The following is a 16,113-nucleotide window of genomic DNA, read 5'->3' as shown; positions in this document are numbered from 1 at the left end:
CAAATACAGCTCTTGAATTACCTTCCCATGAGAGGTGTATTTCCAAAATAATACAGTATATACTACACTCGTGTTGCCACATGAGAAACCCTCTGACTTTAAGTTAAAGCCTACATGACAGCACAGATGCTCATTTAGAGTTTCAGGAACTGTTCTTAATTAGCTTCATTGATTAAACCACATTCCCTTCTCCGTCCTTTTTCCACGGCCATTTTTTACAGCAGGAATATCATCAGTAAACTGGAATAAAATAATGATGTTCCATTTCAGAATCCCAATAAGTCATAGCAGTGAACCCATTAAATAAAAATAGTAAACACAACTGTTCTTTACCTACAATAACATGAGACAATACCAATCAATCCTATGTCCTACAAAGTTCCAGGACTCCACCATAGAAACCCAATGATGTAGGATTTTTACCCATATTTGCTGATTCAAAACTGAAAACTTTCAGGCAAATGAAAGATAAACAGATTTTCCTAACATTTGTTTTACGTATGTAGTTATTAGCCCTTACCAACGATTACTTGTTGAAACTCTAGTTGGTTGGTTGTTGTGTTTGTGGCTGTTGCTGCACAGTGTCCTCTGGTGGACAAACTATGCAACACCAACACTGACAACTTAGCTGAAGGGTGTTTCTCCCGTCTCTCCTTTACTTTTTAAATGTTCATTTATTGGCTATTATAAATGCAGGTACTGATATAGCAGTACATCAGTATAGAGGTATTATCAGCCTCAGTCGAGCTCTACTTGGATAGCAGCAATGTTTTGATGTGATTGCTGTTTTTAGATTTACTATGCTGGCAGACACAGGAAACCTTCTTGGAGAGACACGTATGGATATGCTGTCCGGGAGGAGCTGGGCTGCATGTGCAACAAAGCTAAACTAGACAAAAATCAATCAGGTAGGATATGGGGTGCACGGAAGTCTATGTCCATCGCCTCCAGTGCTCCTATTGTCACTGTCTTCTGCACCAAAGCAGGTAAAATGGAGTCACAGTCTCACAGAGTCAATGCTTCCCATCAGGACAAATAAATACCGCTGAGATTTAACTGATTTTGTGTTATACTGTGAAAATAAAGTGTTTGAGCAGTGTATTATATGACCAAACATACTCAAATGCTCACACTTAAATAGGGTTGGATTAAAGTTTGCTATAGCATCTTAACAAAGACAAAGTTCACTTTTTAAACACAGCCTCACTAGAGACTTATTTGAAATTACATCAGTTTGTTTGTAATTTCAAGTAAAAGCTCAGTAAATGCAAACATTACTTAGCCTATTGATGAAACAATCGAGCAATCAAGCTTAATGCTTTATTTAAAGTAACTACATTGGAGGGTATACCCCATGGCCTAGCCTACTGATCTTCCCAGCCATTCAGCTACAAGTTGTGGTGATGTGGATGCCTAAAACTGGTTGATGGTAATGTACAGTGCAAACACAGGATATTTGTATTACAAAGATGATACCTCAGTATCTAATAATAGATTTTGTCACTGTAGACCATAGGTGTCAAACTCTGGCCCGCGGGCCAAATTTGGCCCGTAGCCTAATTACATTTGGCCCGTGAAGCCATAACAAATTACTATTAGAGCTGGCCTACTGGTATTATACAGCTAATATATATATCGTTTAGTATTAAGCTTTGCTTGTACCATATTCAGTTTTTCAGCAAAACTTGTTTGAGTCCATAAGAAAAGATTCATTCTTAAATCTGGAGGAAGATTTTGTTTTTCAATAAATATTAATGTTAGCCCGCAACTTTGTTCCAGTTTTGAATTTTGGCCCACTGTGTATTTGAGTTTGACACCCCTGCTGTAGACAAATGCTGTTCAAATGCTCAGAGACAATTCTGAAGTCTTGTCAGTTTACTACATTTCAGCAGCTGTCCATGCAGTATTTAACTTGCAAGTTTAATTTTCCATGGCAGAACATTGCAGGCACACCAGAGTGCAATTATAAATGCAAACAATGCTGCCCGCTAATACAGGGATTCAAGGTATACAAAAGACAACAAGCCCTACCTTTCTGGATTCTTCCACTAATACTGCTGTTTGGTGTCTGAGTCACAGACGGGCACAGCTCTACTCAGCAGAGAAGAGACTACTATACATGAAAATCCAGTACAGAATGGGGCTTCCAGGTCAACCTCCAAGGGACTAAATTTAAACTAAAGGTATAGTATTTAGGGTTAGCTAAGCTATATTGCTGCTGTTTTACATATGTGGTATACGTTAACAAGATTGTCACTGACCAAATTTAACAAGCTAAGCTATTAGTTTAGCTAGTTAGCTATTTTTTTGCAGTGTAGTCTAGTTAGCTAACAGTTTTGCAGTGTAGTTTTTAGTCTTGTACTGGAAGTAAAACCAAACCTGCACTTAGTATCATTTTGTACTACTGCTGCTACTACTACTAATAATAATGCTTATTATGTTTCTTATTCTAAACAGAAAATGAGTAAACAAAGACATCAGTCAACATTTCGAAGTGAAAATGAAAAAGTTAGGGGATTATTTATTTTACATCAGAAATCCTTAAGCTGTAAAATAAATAAAGGGCCCTTTATGTAAAAACCTTCCCATGAAAAAGGTTATGCCCATTCTGTAGATTATCCAGTATAACTGGACTGCTCTTTCTCATGAATTCTCGTGTGCAATGTTTTCTGTTTGATTTTTCAATGCTACGAGCACAAACAAATTTATCTCCACCTACACTCTATTTAAGTGGAGGCAGATGTTGAGAAGCTGGGTAAAACCAAACCTAAACTTTCTGCTTTTCGAAATACTATCGGGTACTGACAAAATTTGTTTTGTTTTGTTTTAGTTACAGCACAGCGTTGAGATACGCGTACTTTTTAAGGGTATTTCCCTGTAAGAAAATGCTCTTCAAGTGTTAAGAAAGCATTCTACTAAACCAAAAGCTGCATGGTGGTCAAAGAAAAAAGTAAGGTTGTTTACTTCTACCTGAAAAAGTTTACTTCTTGAGACAATGTTCTGGGCTTGGAGGGATGCATTTATGCATCTTAGAGAAAAACATTCCCTGAAGACTAGCTTGCTTATAAAGAATTGTGGGATTTCACTGAGAGGATTATTTGATAGTGTTTTAAATTCTCCCCACATCAAAATCTCCTCTTGACTACTGTTTCTGCAGCACTCTGCCCCCAGGGTCTCCACTCCCAGTCAGTTCCTACTGATAACTTTAAAACAGGTCTCAAATTTACAGTTTAGCTTATTTCTAGTTGGTTAAACGGTTTCTCAGACTGGAGTAAACAATAGATCTTGCCGGGGATTATGTTGTCCCTCAGATTTACACGTCTGAATTATGATGTTGTTTTTTAACGGCAGGATGGTGTTTGATGCATTTTTAATACTCTTTTGTTTAGTTTTTGTGAAGTGCTTTTCGAATGTTTTGACAAAAAACAACATTATAACCACAGTGTTTCATATTGAGATGAAGACCGGCCTTACTTTCTTTATTTTCTAAATCTCAATAACTGAAAGTAAATACATTCACAGGCAGTACAATGTTTGCTGTTTTGTTACTCCCTGTCACTGTCTGGGTGAAAGCTCTGTGGGCTGCCTCGTTCAGCACCACAGAGCTGCTATAACAGATTACAGTGCTGTGAAAAAGTATCTGACTCCTTCAGATTTTGTAGTTCTTTTGCATATTTGTCACACTTATAGGTTTGAGATCATCAAACTAATTTTAATATTAGACGGAAGATAACATTCAAAAATTGTTTAATGATCTCAAACACGTCATCTCAAACATTGTAATAGTAGACTACACTAGTAGGATGATGTCTGTGCATTATTATGCCGGTACTCTGGCTTCCTCCCACAGTTTAAAGACATACAGTTAGTAGGGTTAGGTTAACTGGTGATTCTGAATTGCTCATAGGTGTGAATGTGCATGTGAATGATTGCCTGTCTTTTTGTGTTACCCTGCGACAGGCTGGTGACTTGTACAGGGTCTACCCCACCTCTTGTTTTATGGTTGCTGGGATGGGCTCCAGCCTTCCCGCAACCCTGAATTAAACACGCCTTAGAGAATAAATGGATGGGCAAAGATAACCTGAGTACATACAAAATGCATAGAAAGACTTACAAAGCCATTTCTAAGTCGTTGGGATTCTAAGGACCTGCGATGAGACCCATTATCCACAAATGGAGAAAACTTTATGCGCTGGTGAACCTTCCCCGGAGTTGCTGTCCAACCAAAATTACTCCTTAAGCACAAGACTTGGGGGGGAAAAACATGTTCACTGACCAGACAAAAGTGCTACTTTTTGGAGGGTTTGTGTAAAACTAGCCAGCATTTTATAAAAAGTCATCATCCCTAAAACAAGGTGCTACTTGTGTAATGATCTAGGACTGCTTTGCCACTCAGGGCTTGGATAGCTTAGTGTAATTGATGAAACCATGAACTCTGCTCCACAAAATCCTGAAGGTGAATGTCTAGCTGTCATTTCATAAAGCACAAGCACATTCAGTTAGATTCAGCAAGACAATAATCTGAACATATCAACAAGTTCACCTCTGAATGGCTCAAAAGAATAAAAGGAAGGTTTTGGAGTGGCCAAGTCAAAGTCCAGACCTAAATTTGATTGAGATGCTCTGGCACGACGTTAAACAGACCACAAAAATACTCCAATGTGGCTGAATTAAACAGTTAAAACAACAAGAAAAAAAGTAAGCCGAAAATTCCTTCACAGTGATACGAAAAACTCATTGCCAGTTATCATAAATTCTTGATTGTAGTTCTTGCTGCCAAGGGTGGCACAACCACTCATTAGGTTTAGGGAGCAATTTACTTCAACATTGGGCAGGAAGGTTTGTGTAGCTTTTTTTTCCCCTTTAATAAATGAAATGATCATTTTAAAACAGGATTTTCTTTTTCTTTCACAGAGCACTGTATACAATATCATGACAGTGGCGCTGCATATTTAATCTTTATTTCTTGTAATATGATCATAAGCCAATCCTGCCTTCACCAAAGACGTCACCTTCTGTTTGAAATTTCTGCAATTATCAAGAGGATGATACATTGAAAGTTTATTGTTTTATTTATTTTCTATTTTAAATACAATCTGAGTACAGAATATTTGACACCCCCAAAATCAGTGACTTGGGAGAAACGATAAACATCCATACGTCTGAAATTATATTTATTCAGCAGTCAGTATAGAATGTAAGATAAACATTTTTGGCACAGTTTCTTAATGATGATAAGCTGTCCCATTTCTGTGTGGTAATCTAAATAAATATGCAAAACCATAATTTATTTCCCAAATAAATACAATAAGAACAACAACAAAAAGATGCACCGCATCTCCATTTCACCTTCCCGGAAAAAAAAAAGTCAAAAGGAAAAAAAACCAGACAGACATAATATGTTTTTACTTCAGCCAGTTGCTATGGGTTCAAACCAAATAAAAATCGGCGAAGGTGAAAAAGATGCTTAATGATTCATTTCAACAGCTTTTTCTCCCCTAAAAGTCAACCAGGCAATACAACAAAGGAGGCATTTGAAGGGCCAGTGGAAGGCTGTACTGTGGGTTTTGGATTAGAAAGGTTACATGGTTTTATGGAGAGGTGCGAACATCACTTCAGATCCTAGCATCTACTTTGCCAAGTTTTTAGTTTTTCACTAAAACCATTTTTCTCTTTTACACCTGCTTCTCAAATTAGCTAATGACCGTGCAAGTGTAAACATTCACAAATGACACCCAGAGACAAAAATGAAACGGGTTATATCACCGGCAACCTGATACGTGCGATGTTTATGAATGTAACTTTGTGGATTCCCGCGCGTGTTGATTTGACTTGGTGTGTTATGGCAATTATTTGGGGAAAATAATTCCTGAAAATTATGGGTAATTGCGTATTTTAGACTGGGGTATTTTGAGAAAGTAGAACTCAAGGGAGCAGATGTGTGAAATGTTTAAATTGCTCTGTTGCTGTTATTCAACACAAATCGACATACACTGGAGTTTTTAACGTGAGCATGAAACCTGGAGCTATAGATTTGCATTAGCAAATTCTAATCAGTAACACTTTTTTCTTTTACCTGTGTAATAACACTGCAGTTAGTAACATTGCATAGAAGTAGGGAACCAAAGTCATGGCCTGTAATAACAACACGCTTTAAGCCAGATCACAAAACATTATAATCAGGCCACGAGGCTGAAGTGTCCTGTGATTAACACCGGTGGGAATGAAGTCCAGTTACAGCACTGATCTGGTCCCCTACAGCTTATAAATCATAATCTGTTTCATTTACTACTGAAATATGACATCACAAACAAAACCTTGCTACATTGTTGTTACACCACAGTTTACAGTGTTACTACATGGATAGAAAAGATAAAAACTTGTGATTTAAGCAGCCATTGTCTGCCTTTGTACATGTCAAGTCTTGGTGTCCACGTGACACTGTCTCAGCTTGTGAAGACTGATGGTCAAATGCCATAGTCTATCTGTCCAACAAAAAAAAAATAAAATTATTATTTTTTTAAAAAGCTGCTTTGGAGCATCCAGGAACATATTCACATCTTCCTCTCATTGAGTTTATACTCCATAGATTTTCTGTTAACAGCAACCATGACTCTTCCATCAGAGAGAGAGAGCAGCATAAAGAAGTCCATATCTCTGGGTCATACACATCCGCAGTTCTTTGCAGATACGTTGTGTATGTTCTGATAGCGGCTGGGGTTTACTGTTGTGTCCAGGATGGTAAAGTCCTCAAATGCAATCGGTCGGCAGCAGGGCTGAATGCTAACTTTGTCCCTGCGGCCCTTCTCTCTGAAGCCCACTGTCATCATGTGCTTCATGACCATGTCATAGTTTTCCCGGTGTTTATCGCATTTGCCACTGCAGTAGCGCAGCCGCACAGTCTCTTCGCTCTTATATTCGAGACCCAGTTCATTAACTTTCACTTCGAGCGTCCTGACGGTGCACGACTTGGGCTTTCGGGCCCTTTTAGTCCTGCGGCCCTGGGTCTTAGCAAGCCGCCGGCTCTTCCTTCGCTTAGTTTCTAGCACAGTTCCGACCATGTGCTGAAGCTCGCCCTCAGTGAAGCTCTGCAACATCATGGTAACTGACAAAAAAAGGGGAATAAATCAACAGAAAGTGTTATTGACAGGTCATGAGGTGGGATTATCTGGTTTCTGTGTAATTTTGTGTCTAACATTTTCAACAATCAGAAGTGTCAACAGAACAGATGGCTCACACAGATAATGCACTGACGTTGGCATGGAAATCAAAGTCAGGTGCAAACAGAGGACCACAAAAATGTTATCTATCGTAACAGCAACAAACTATCCTTATCAGCGCTGGCTAAACAGAAAGTGTTTAAGTTCCACAGAGCGAGGTTTGTTGATGAATGTCTGTCACTGTTGCAATGTGAGGTAAAAAAAAGACCATCATCTTAGAGGTTGGAGATGTTCTGTGGAGAACCGGTGAACTATGACCGGTGCTAACTGACATCAGTGTGTGAACAGTTAAACCTGCTCCGTAAGCAACAGAGTCAGGTGCTGAGTGTTTTGTCGGAACCCTTTCACAAGCTTGTGAAGATGAAAACTACAGCTTATCTTACACTCTGAGAGGAAAGATTTCATGTCGTCTGTTGAGCGTTTCCTCCGATGCAGATCACCCATCTGTTGGGGCACTGGCCTTGATTCTGAGGAGGGCGATGACGATGATGGCGGTGAGGTCTTGGATGCTGATTCTAATAATGCAGACGGTCTCGACGAGGGTGAAGATGGATATTTTGTGTTAAGCTTGAACTGTCTGATGGTGGCCATGTTTCTAATGAGGATGGTGGACAGGGCTGCAGCACAGAGCATGAAGGCAAAAGTAGCACCTTTCCATAACTTCATCTTAGAACGTGGAGGAGCATTGAAACTCTGCGGAGAGAGCGAGAGAGAGGCAAAGTGTGCAACATCAGACATGTTTAAACAGTCACGCCTTCAGCCATGTACTTTTGAACTTGTCACGTTAAAGCACAGACACATCAGTGTCGAAACTGCTATATCTACCACCATCACATTGCTGCGACCTTTCCACAAATCTACTTCTCTCGAGTGAGGCTTCTGCAGCGGGGCTTTTAATTTACCACCGGTTTACTTTCTCTGATTTTGCTGCCAGCTCATTCTCACTATAAGTGAGGTCACGATCTGTGAGCTCGACATCACTCGCTGACACCCAAGAATGCAGATGTGTGGGAAAGTGAAAAAAGTAGAAAAAAGGAAAAACAACACGACTGCCATTCCTTATTTGAGCTGAAGACAAACGGGATGCAACCCCTGCAAACCTGCAGAAAATAATTTATAAAAATACCTGATGAGAATGAGCATCTGAGTCGCCTCCACCCCCAATTTCTAAAACCTCCCCAAAAAACCTTTGAAAAGAGGGAAAACACATTTCTTCCTTTACAATGTCTCAACCACACCTATTTGGAATTCTATGTATGATAGGACGTGCAAGCTTGTATACCCTTTTATCTTCCCTCCCTTCCAACAGATGCAGCAACACTGCAGCCACAAAACTCAATTTGGAGGACTTATGTGCCATGTTTTCTTTTTTCCCTTAATGTCAAACCACTGGTATATATTTTTTTTTTTTTACAAGCCCACTGCTTTGTTCTCTTCACATCTTTTCAGCAATGAGCAAAGCATTCCCCCAGAGCCGGAAACAGTACACTGGCAGTGACTAACAGCAAATCCAGACCAGCTTTAGAAAGTGCTTTGCCAGGCTGGATTCTGCAGGGGAATGTATGCAGGCAGTCGGATTGTTTACAATGAGAAAACATGTTGCATGGTTGCCCGATATTTTATAGAAACAAAACTCTAAAATAAGTGTTTTCTCTAAAAGTCAGCAACTCCTATAGATCACAGGACAGAGACAAAAACAGTAGGAGCATTGCAGTTTTCTCATGGTGGTTGAAAATTCCCTGCACTCCTCTGCATCTGCGTGATTCGGACAACACAGATGGAAAATAGAAAGGGACTGTGCGCATGAGCTGCAGTGGTGCAAACAGCATATAAACAGGTATAACCAGTCATATCAGCCAAAGCTTGAGTCATCACTCATAATTCCATATGTGTTTGACGTGGTAAGCGGCTTCTGCACAATGAAGGGGTACGACGACAATCATTTGAAAGTCAAACATTTCACCTAGCAACCTCAATTGACACACAGTCTAAGTAAATCAAACATGGAGGTGGCGTGGTAGCTGTGGCCGAATGTTACTCACTGACTGGCCATATGTCTGACGCTTGTTTCTCGCCTGCGAAGGCCTCAGAAGTTATATATGGAGGCCTAAATGGGAACTTTCATTTTGTTTCTTTGACCCCAAACCCTAACGGCAGAGAGCTCGGTCCACCAGGCATTAACTTGTGGAATTCTCAGTTTAAATGAAGCCGTTTTCTACTCTACACAGCTAAGGATGAGAGCTTTGTTTTCCTATGCTATTAATAGGCCAATTTTGGGCAGTTATTAATCCATGGAGTTAGCGATTTCACATGGCAGAGATGCATCGGTGTCCTCAGCCTCCGTGGCTCATCCTGATAAAACAATTACCTCGTAAAGAACAGATAAGTCTTCCACTGTCTCTGCCACTGGATGGAGATTCATCATCAAGCACTGATCTCATGTCCCTGAAGACACTTTGATTGTCATAATTGCACCACTCAGAAACACATTAGTCACATCTGCAGTCAATTGGCGCCAATAAAAGTGCCAAGGATCACACTGCAGCTTGTTCAGATGTTCACGGATGATTAATCAGCACAGACATTTAATATGTGTAACTGGCCCCCACCCCTGTGGACATATATATACACTTACTGATAGAGAGAAGAGGCACCTGCGTTTTCTTGGGAGAGCAATGGATATGTAAATGAGTAGCTGACTTCCTGAGGACAAATACTGCTTTTTTTCGTTCCCTAGCAAACAGAGAAGAGCAGTAAATGCAGAGAGGATATAGTGGAAGCCCTTAGGACTCTGTAGCAGAAGGAAAACTCATCCTCAAACAGAGGTATAAAAGTGCAGATGACTCGCAAAAACAACTAAACCAGCTCCCACACAACATGTCTGGCCCTCACAAAGCATCATGATATGCCCATGCATGCTCCAGTGTGTGCATATGAAGGCTGGTTGATTGTGTCAGGCCCAAAACAAAGGGATAAAATCTTCTATTTACGTCGAGAAAACAGTCTGAAGCCATGGAAACGGCCGGAAATGAGGATTTTGTGATTCTAGAGAGAGTGTGGGAGTGATAGCACACCTGACATTTGCTCTGGGCCATATGTCACCTGAAGAGCTACCAGCAGAGAGAAAACAGTCCCAGAAGGCTCTTAACGTGTCTGAGGCAAACCATGAAAGTGAACTGTTCATCCAGAAATGCTTAAGTCTGTCAAAGCCATTCCCGAGACATTATGTATTCTCTAACGCATGCATGCACGCATGGCGCAGTTGGAGGCCGATCTGCAGCGATCAACTGAGCTCTTGTTGATGATCTGAAAGATCGCATTCTTTCAAATGACACAATAAAATCGACGTTTTCGGGGAATAATTGGGTCAGTGGCCTTGGTGCTTCTAAGCTGGTGGTAATGTAATTATATAGCAGCATGGCACCCGTGTCAAACCCCTCCTTCTCTGGCCAGAAGGAGACACTCAACAGAATGTCACAGCCTACGGATGAAGTAGAGATCTGTCAAAATGGGGATAAGCGGCGTTTGTGGTTTTTACTTTTGAATGAAGACAGCAGATAGGGGGGCTTTCCTGTCAGCCAGTCTGGATCGAGACCAGTGAGACACAGTCATTGTGACAGAAGATCACAGAACAGCAAAAATGAAGAGCGTCTTTGTGCTGGAAAAAAAAGAAGCAGATACCAACTTCAATGTCTCACCATGCAGCAGCATTTGTTCCTATATATTCTCTAAATACAGCCTCTTCTGTTTCACCCTGTCTCCCTTTCTCTCTGTGACTCATACATACCATAAACACACACGTACAGCAGTTGCGTGGTTTCACTCTTTCCCAGTCATCTGACGCATGCTTGTCTAGAAATTTAGACAAAGTACAACCTTCAATTGTTGGCCAGACACCCACTTCACTTCTATGGTGTACACATGCTAAAATCCATCACATAAGACTATATTATCTTTCTTATATCATCTTGCTGTTTCTTGATATCAAGAAATCTCTCCAGGTCTAACCACAGTGTGTTTGCCACTGCATAAACGTGAGGCCTGTGCCTACAGAGCACTGTTAATGCACCGTGAGTTGCGGCTTCGCTGGAGCCATGTGACTGGCTGTTTCTGTATTACTCTGAACACACCCCGTAAATACCTGCACTCGTAAGATAGCAGTAGCAAACCAAAGAGTGGGAAAGGCACCTACTATGTTGCTGCAAAGAAACAACGTGCTTTTTGGAGTCCTAGAGAGGCTTTGTCTTGTCTTTTCCCTCTTAAGTGACCATCAGGAGACCTGGGGACAGCTAGAGAGTGCTTGGGGAGGTAATAGGGACATATTCCAAAGATCAGGGCGGGATTAGCACTAATGCCTGCCGGCTTTATCTGCAGTCACGTGGGTTAACACCTGGCTGCAGTGTTGGTGGCAGAGCACAGGTCTCGCTCTGTGTGTGTGTCCGTATTAATCCGTCAGACACCTCTAGCTCAGAGGTTAGCCCAGCATGCAAGGTCCACAGAGAATGAGCACCTGCAGGCTCTTCCACCACTAAATCCCAACCTGCCCACAAAATGCCAGAATAATGAAGAAGCAAAGTGACAAACTTGGTGAGCCAGCTTTGTTGTGGTGGCACCAGGGTGGGCTAAGAGGTTGTAAAATAAAGTGGGATTTCAGAGCCAGGATTGGCTGTTCTATATCCGGCCCCGGTTCTAATGCAACCAAAAAAAGCCTGTGGTGTAATTTTGCTGGTAGCCACATCGGTTGGCTCGTGCTCTGTCACTCAGAGACCATGGGATAATCAAAACAAGCCTGTTCCTTGTTAGCTAGAAAGCTGATGTTCATTATTGAGCAAAAAGGGAAGCTTTTGAGCAATGCCGGAAAAGTTGTGACAATTTTTGGTCACATTCTTTGAATTTTAAACACGATTCTGGTATCCTTTTTCGTCCACTGGATTTGGGTAAGTGGCTTAAAAAGTTTCAATTTTATTTTAGAAGGCCTACTATCGGGTCCCCTGGATTAGATACGGATTAATCCAGTGACCCAACGGCTTAGCACGGAATCGCACAACTCATACCTATTGCTGTTAAAGCAGGATTATTGAGGAGTGAGGTGAAGGTAGATTTAAAGATGCACATTTGACACCTGTCTCAGTATTTCTGGCCTGTGCTGTTATGGGAGGAGAGAGTCCAAGTGCAGTGCAGACATTTGAATCACCCTTTTGATGTGAAGCGATTGCATTATTCTTGGCAGAGAAACACAACGTTGCCTCATTATTTTTTTTATGTGCGTCTCAGCTACTTTCTAAAGAGTCTATCCTGGCTCTTAATCTGTCTCTGTCGGATCCTCTTTTAGCACAACAACATCACCTCTAAACCCATGTTAAACATGTTGATGTTGCTTTTACAAAAGGCTGGCGGCCATCTGGCACACACTGAATACCACTTTCGAATATGACCCACGCCAGCAAGCACAAGCAAGTACAAACATCCAAAATATGTTGAGATTTTGCATTTATTGACCATACTTTCTTTAGGCTAGCAGTGTCTGCATTATATGCATGCAGCACGTATGTACTGAGGCAATGAGGAATAGTACATGTGTTCAGCTTCCCCATCAGTTTATATGAGCAGCTTTGGGAGGTTATGAAAGTTGAACAGCTCAACTGACTTTAGGCTTAGCCGCTATCCCTCCTCTCGGAGCACAGCCAGATACAGTATAATCTCCATGTATGATATGGGCTTAGTGCAAAAGGGATCATCAGTTCAGTAAAAAATGCCAAGGATGAGTGTCATCAAGCGCCTCTATTGTGATCCTGATCTTCTTAATTATTTAAACTATTAAAGGTGCGGAAATCCCTGAAATGATTAATACAAAAAAAATAATTAGCCAAATTCCCAGTTTCTTATCAAGTCTAAGTAGGGAACTAAGTTTTTTTTAAAGGAGCGTGTATTTAGAGTGCACTCATGCATTAGAATGAGGCAAACCACCATGTTGGGCAAATGACAGGCAAAGAAAAATATTCCTCCCTCGCAAAATAAACTCTTCTGAGTGTTGAGAGGTTGCAAGAAAATCAGAGTGCTAATTTATTTTTCTTTTTGCTCTTCCAACAACACGGGATACCCCCTTTTGCGACCAGTGAGCGGTTACTGCTCTGCAAGCATTTTGTGACAGGCCGTAGTGCGCTATTGTCATGTGGCTCTACCGAGGAGCCACTTATTGACACGGATAACGTGTGTTTTCTGCCACCCCAGCACTTGGAGAGCCATCTCTGTCAGCAGCACCTAACGCCTTCCTCATAAGCTGCTGGCTTAGACTAACAAAAGAAGATGTGGTGTCCTTACCGTTCGGCCGGCTAATCCAGACTTAGCTGTGTGGCGTCGTCTTCAGCTGACCTCCACAGGCGAGTGCTGGCTGGGTAAGTCCATCATCATCACAGGCGAGGAGTGAGGACAGTACTCCTGCTTGTTTTCTAAAAATCATCACAACTCCTTGTGCCTGCAAGTAGGGGAGGTGTCCTGACTTGATTCAAGCCAAGGGTGTATTATTCTTCCATCATATTTGCACTTCCATAGAAATCTTTTAAGTTGCAAAGATCAGAATCAGCATTCCTCTGAATATAAGCATGCATTTCATGGCATTCAGCCTTATCCATCCAAAAAGAGGAGAGCTGGATGTTTAGAGAAGCCACTGAGTGGTCAGTTTTACTTCAGAAAACTCATGTCTTCATGCTTCCCCATACAGAACTGGTGGTCTTCTTTGCAAACTTGAACCTTGGGAGAACAGAGCAGAACCAGGGTACGGTGGCATGTAATAAGCAGATCTTACAGATTTCTTTACTTTTATCACATCTGTTGTGAATTTCTGTGAATTTCCGTTGCCTTATGATTATTTTTTCTCCAAGGAACAACACCGATGAAGGATAATGCACATTTCCTTACCCTTTTTTTTCCAGCAGCAGGTCTCCTCTTCAGCTCAAGCAAGAACAACTCTGCGGGTCGTGAAGATGGGTTAGGGTGAGGAGGGAGAGTGTAGTTACCGTAAGTGGAGCACAGAGCTTCTCCGATGCCTCCGAGTGCCTTCCCCTTCAACTCATGCTCCTCCTCCTCCATAGTTGTGCTTGTGGGCCGAGTCGGATTACTCCTGACATGATAATCTCTCTCCAGAAGCACTAAAGGATGCTTTGGCCTGAGTAAAGGCTTACATTTACCTTCTGCCGCAAGAGAGCGTGCCATCTTAAGCAGGCAATTGGTAATAGCCTCAAATGGGCAGATCAGTGCAGTTTAGCGGGGTCTGCTAAAACGAGTGTCTTCCAATCTTTTAGTGGGAATTAAGAAAGTTCACAATTGGTTTAAAGGGGGCTAAGACAACATAAACTCCGAGTAAACAGAATTATCACAGCAGAGGTATTTCATGATAACCCAATCTACAGCTGGCTGGAGATAAACCCATTGATGTTGTTGTTCAGGATCACATCCACATCCCCTCCAATACAGTATTTTAGCCTTGAGTGGCAAATGAGGAGCAGATGGTTGTGTTTTTGGAAGGTATCAGGCGCTCCACACTGTAATCTAAATAAATACCCTAGCCACAGGGGGAAATGCTTCAGGTGTGTGGGGTCAGCGATGTATAAACAAACGGCGATCAGTCGGGAGACAACTGAGGGGGATACGCGAAGCCTCACAGGTGCTGTCGTGGAGCGGGTTGCATTAACCTACAGGTAAACAGGATGTATGATCCAGAATCGTTTCTGGAAATAAAGCAGCACAGTAATAAAGCCAGCACACCAACAGGAAACTAATTATTTGCTAACAAATATCTCATTCTCACAACATGAGTCATTCAGATTTCCTCAGGCCAAATTATACACAAATCAAAGCTCCACAAGAGGGGTGGAGATGTGGCCAAGTGTGAAATTTCTAAGACTTAAAATTCCTTCATCGTTGCGTGGGACAAACCAAAGGAATCTTTGCCCAAAGCTTTGTGTCATTTGTGTATCAACAGATATTATTCTAAGGTTGTTATCACAGTGACCTGAAGGGGTAGATATTTCTTTTAGCCCAAAAGTTCAGGCAACGCATTTTAACACAACCCTCAGCAACTTGGAGAAAAGCAACAGAACAAATGAAGAATGGAAAAAAGAAAACGTCTTTTCATTACAGTCGGCAGGTGCAAAATATTATTATTACACTAACTTATTTAACAGACATCTCAATAACTGGCCTGAACAGCCTATGTAAAGACATAATGACTTCCACCTAGCAGGGAATATTGTGCTTTTCCAGCCTCAAAAAGGAGCTATCTGCACACAGACATTTCCTAACATCGGACAGAAACATGCCTACTCTGTACATATTGTTCACAGATGTGTAAAGTTTTCATAGACCTGCCTCAGCTGCAGCATAAACCCAACAGCTGTTAATTGCTAAATCAAGCCAGATACAGTACGAGTGAAAGGCTTGATCTGTATACACGAAAACGTCTCGCTCAAAAAGTTACGATTACATTAGTCACGAAGACAGTCTGACACATGAGAATACTCGAGGTGGGGGGGCAACATAGCATGTTTCCAATTTCAATATGATAGAATTCCATACACGTTGTGATTGAATCTTTTCCACTAGGCGTGGATAAGTGAAGAAACACATTTTGTTTAGTTTTGGGCAAGATTTTAAGGAAGCCCTCAATCAGTAACACTATAAACAGACCATTCCAGTTGAGGTGTCATTAGAAAGGCTGGAAATAAGGCACAAATGTTGCTACTACGCACGTCTTGCACAAGACGTGGTTTGATGATTGGACAAGTAACCTTTCGCCAAATGTCATCTCGGCGAGTGGAAAACTGCTTTTTAGAGAACCAAAATCTAAACAGAAAACGATGCACTCAGACAATGAGGGCCTTTTATGAGTGTTTCA

At 41.4% G+C, this 16,113-nt stretch overlaps 1 protein-coding gene across 4 annotated transcripts; it reads right to left on the bottom strand.

Annotated features, from left to right (window-relative positions):
- Positions 1-4,833: 4,833 nt before the first annotated feature.
- On the bottom strand, positions 4,834-14,405 carry LOC101472146 (neurturin). 4 transcript variants are annotated; one of them, XM_076876847.1, is made up of 4 exons: positions 11,413-13,507; positions 10,759-11,072; positions 7,604-7,913; positions 4,834-7,105 (listed from the first exon to the last, which is right to left on the bottom strand). In XM_076876847.1, the coding sequence occupies exons 3-4, from the start codon at positions 7,884-7,886 to the stop codon at positions 6,663-6,665; spliced, it is 726 nt and encodes a 241-aa protein (XP_076732962.1). In that variant the 5' UTR covers positions 7,887-7,913; positions 10,759-11,072; positions 11,413-13,507; the 3' UTR covers positions 4,834-6,662. The 4 variants fall into 4 exon arrangements, with proteins under 4 accessions (XP_076732962.1, XP_004555364.1, XP_023010974.1 ...); XM_023155201.2 differs by lacking the exons at positions 10,759-11,072; positions 11,413-13,507 and adding exons at positions 13,542-13,970; positions 14,139-14,405 and having other exon boundaries at positions 4,835-7,105; XM_004555307.2 differs by lacking the exon at positions 10,759-11,072.
- Between the last annotated feature and the right edge of the window lie 1,708 nt (positions 14,406-16,113).

This window comes from Maylandia zebra, linkage group LG18 (genome assembly GCF_041146795.1).
Source record: "Maylandia zebra isolate NMK-2024a linkage group LG18, Mzebra_GT3a, whole genome shotgun sequence".
Taxonomy (NCBI): domain Eukaryota; kingdom Metazoa; phylum Chordata; class Actinopteri; order Cichliformes; family Cichlidae; genus Maylandia; species Maylandia zebra.
The sequence above is the reverse complement of the archived record's forward strand: the minus strand, read 5'-3'. Positions and strand labels throughout refer to the sequence as shown.

What these genes read in the sequence shown, in the direction of transcription:
- LOC101472146 (XM_023155201.2), bottom strand. Translation starts at nt 7,886, where the DNA reads ATGAAGTTATGGAAAGGTGCTACTTTTGCCTTCATGCTCTGTGCTGCA. An exon ending in GAAATCTTTCCTCTCAGAGT is followed by an intron (nt 7,106 to 7,603) that starts GTAAGATAAGCT and finishes TTTTTTTGTCAG; the next exon opens with TTACCATGATGTTGCAGAGC.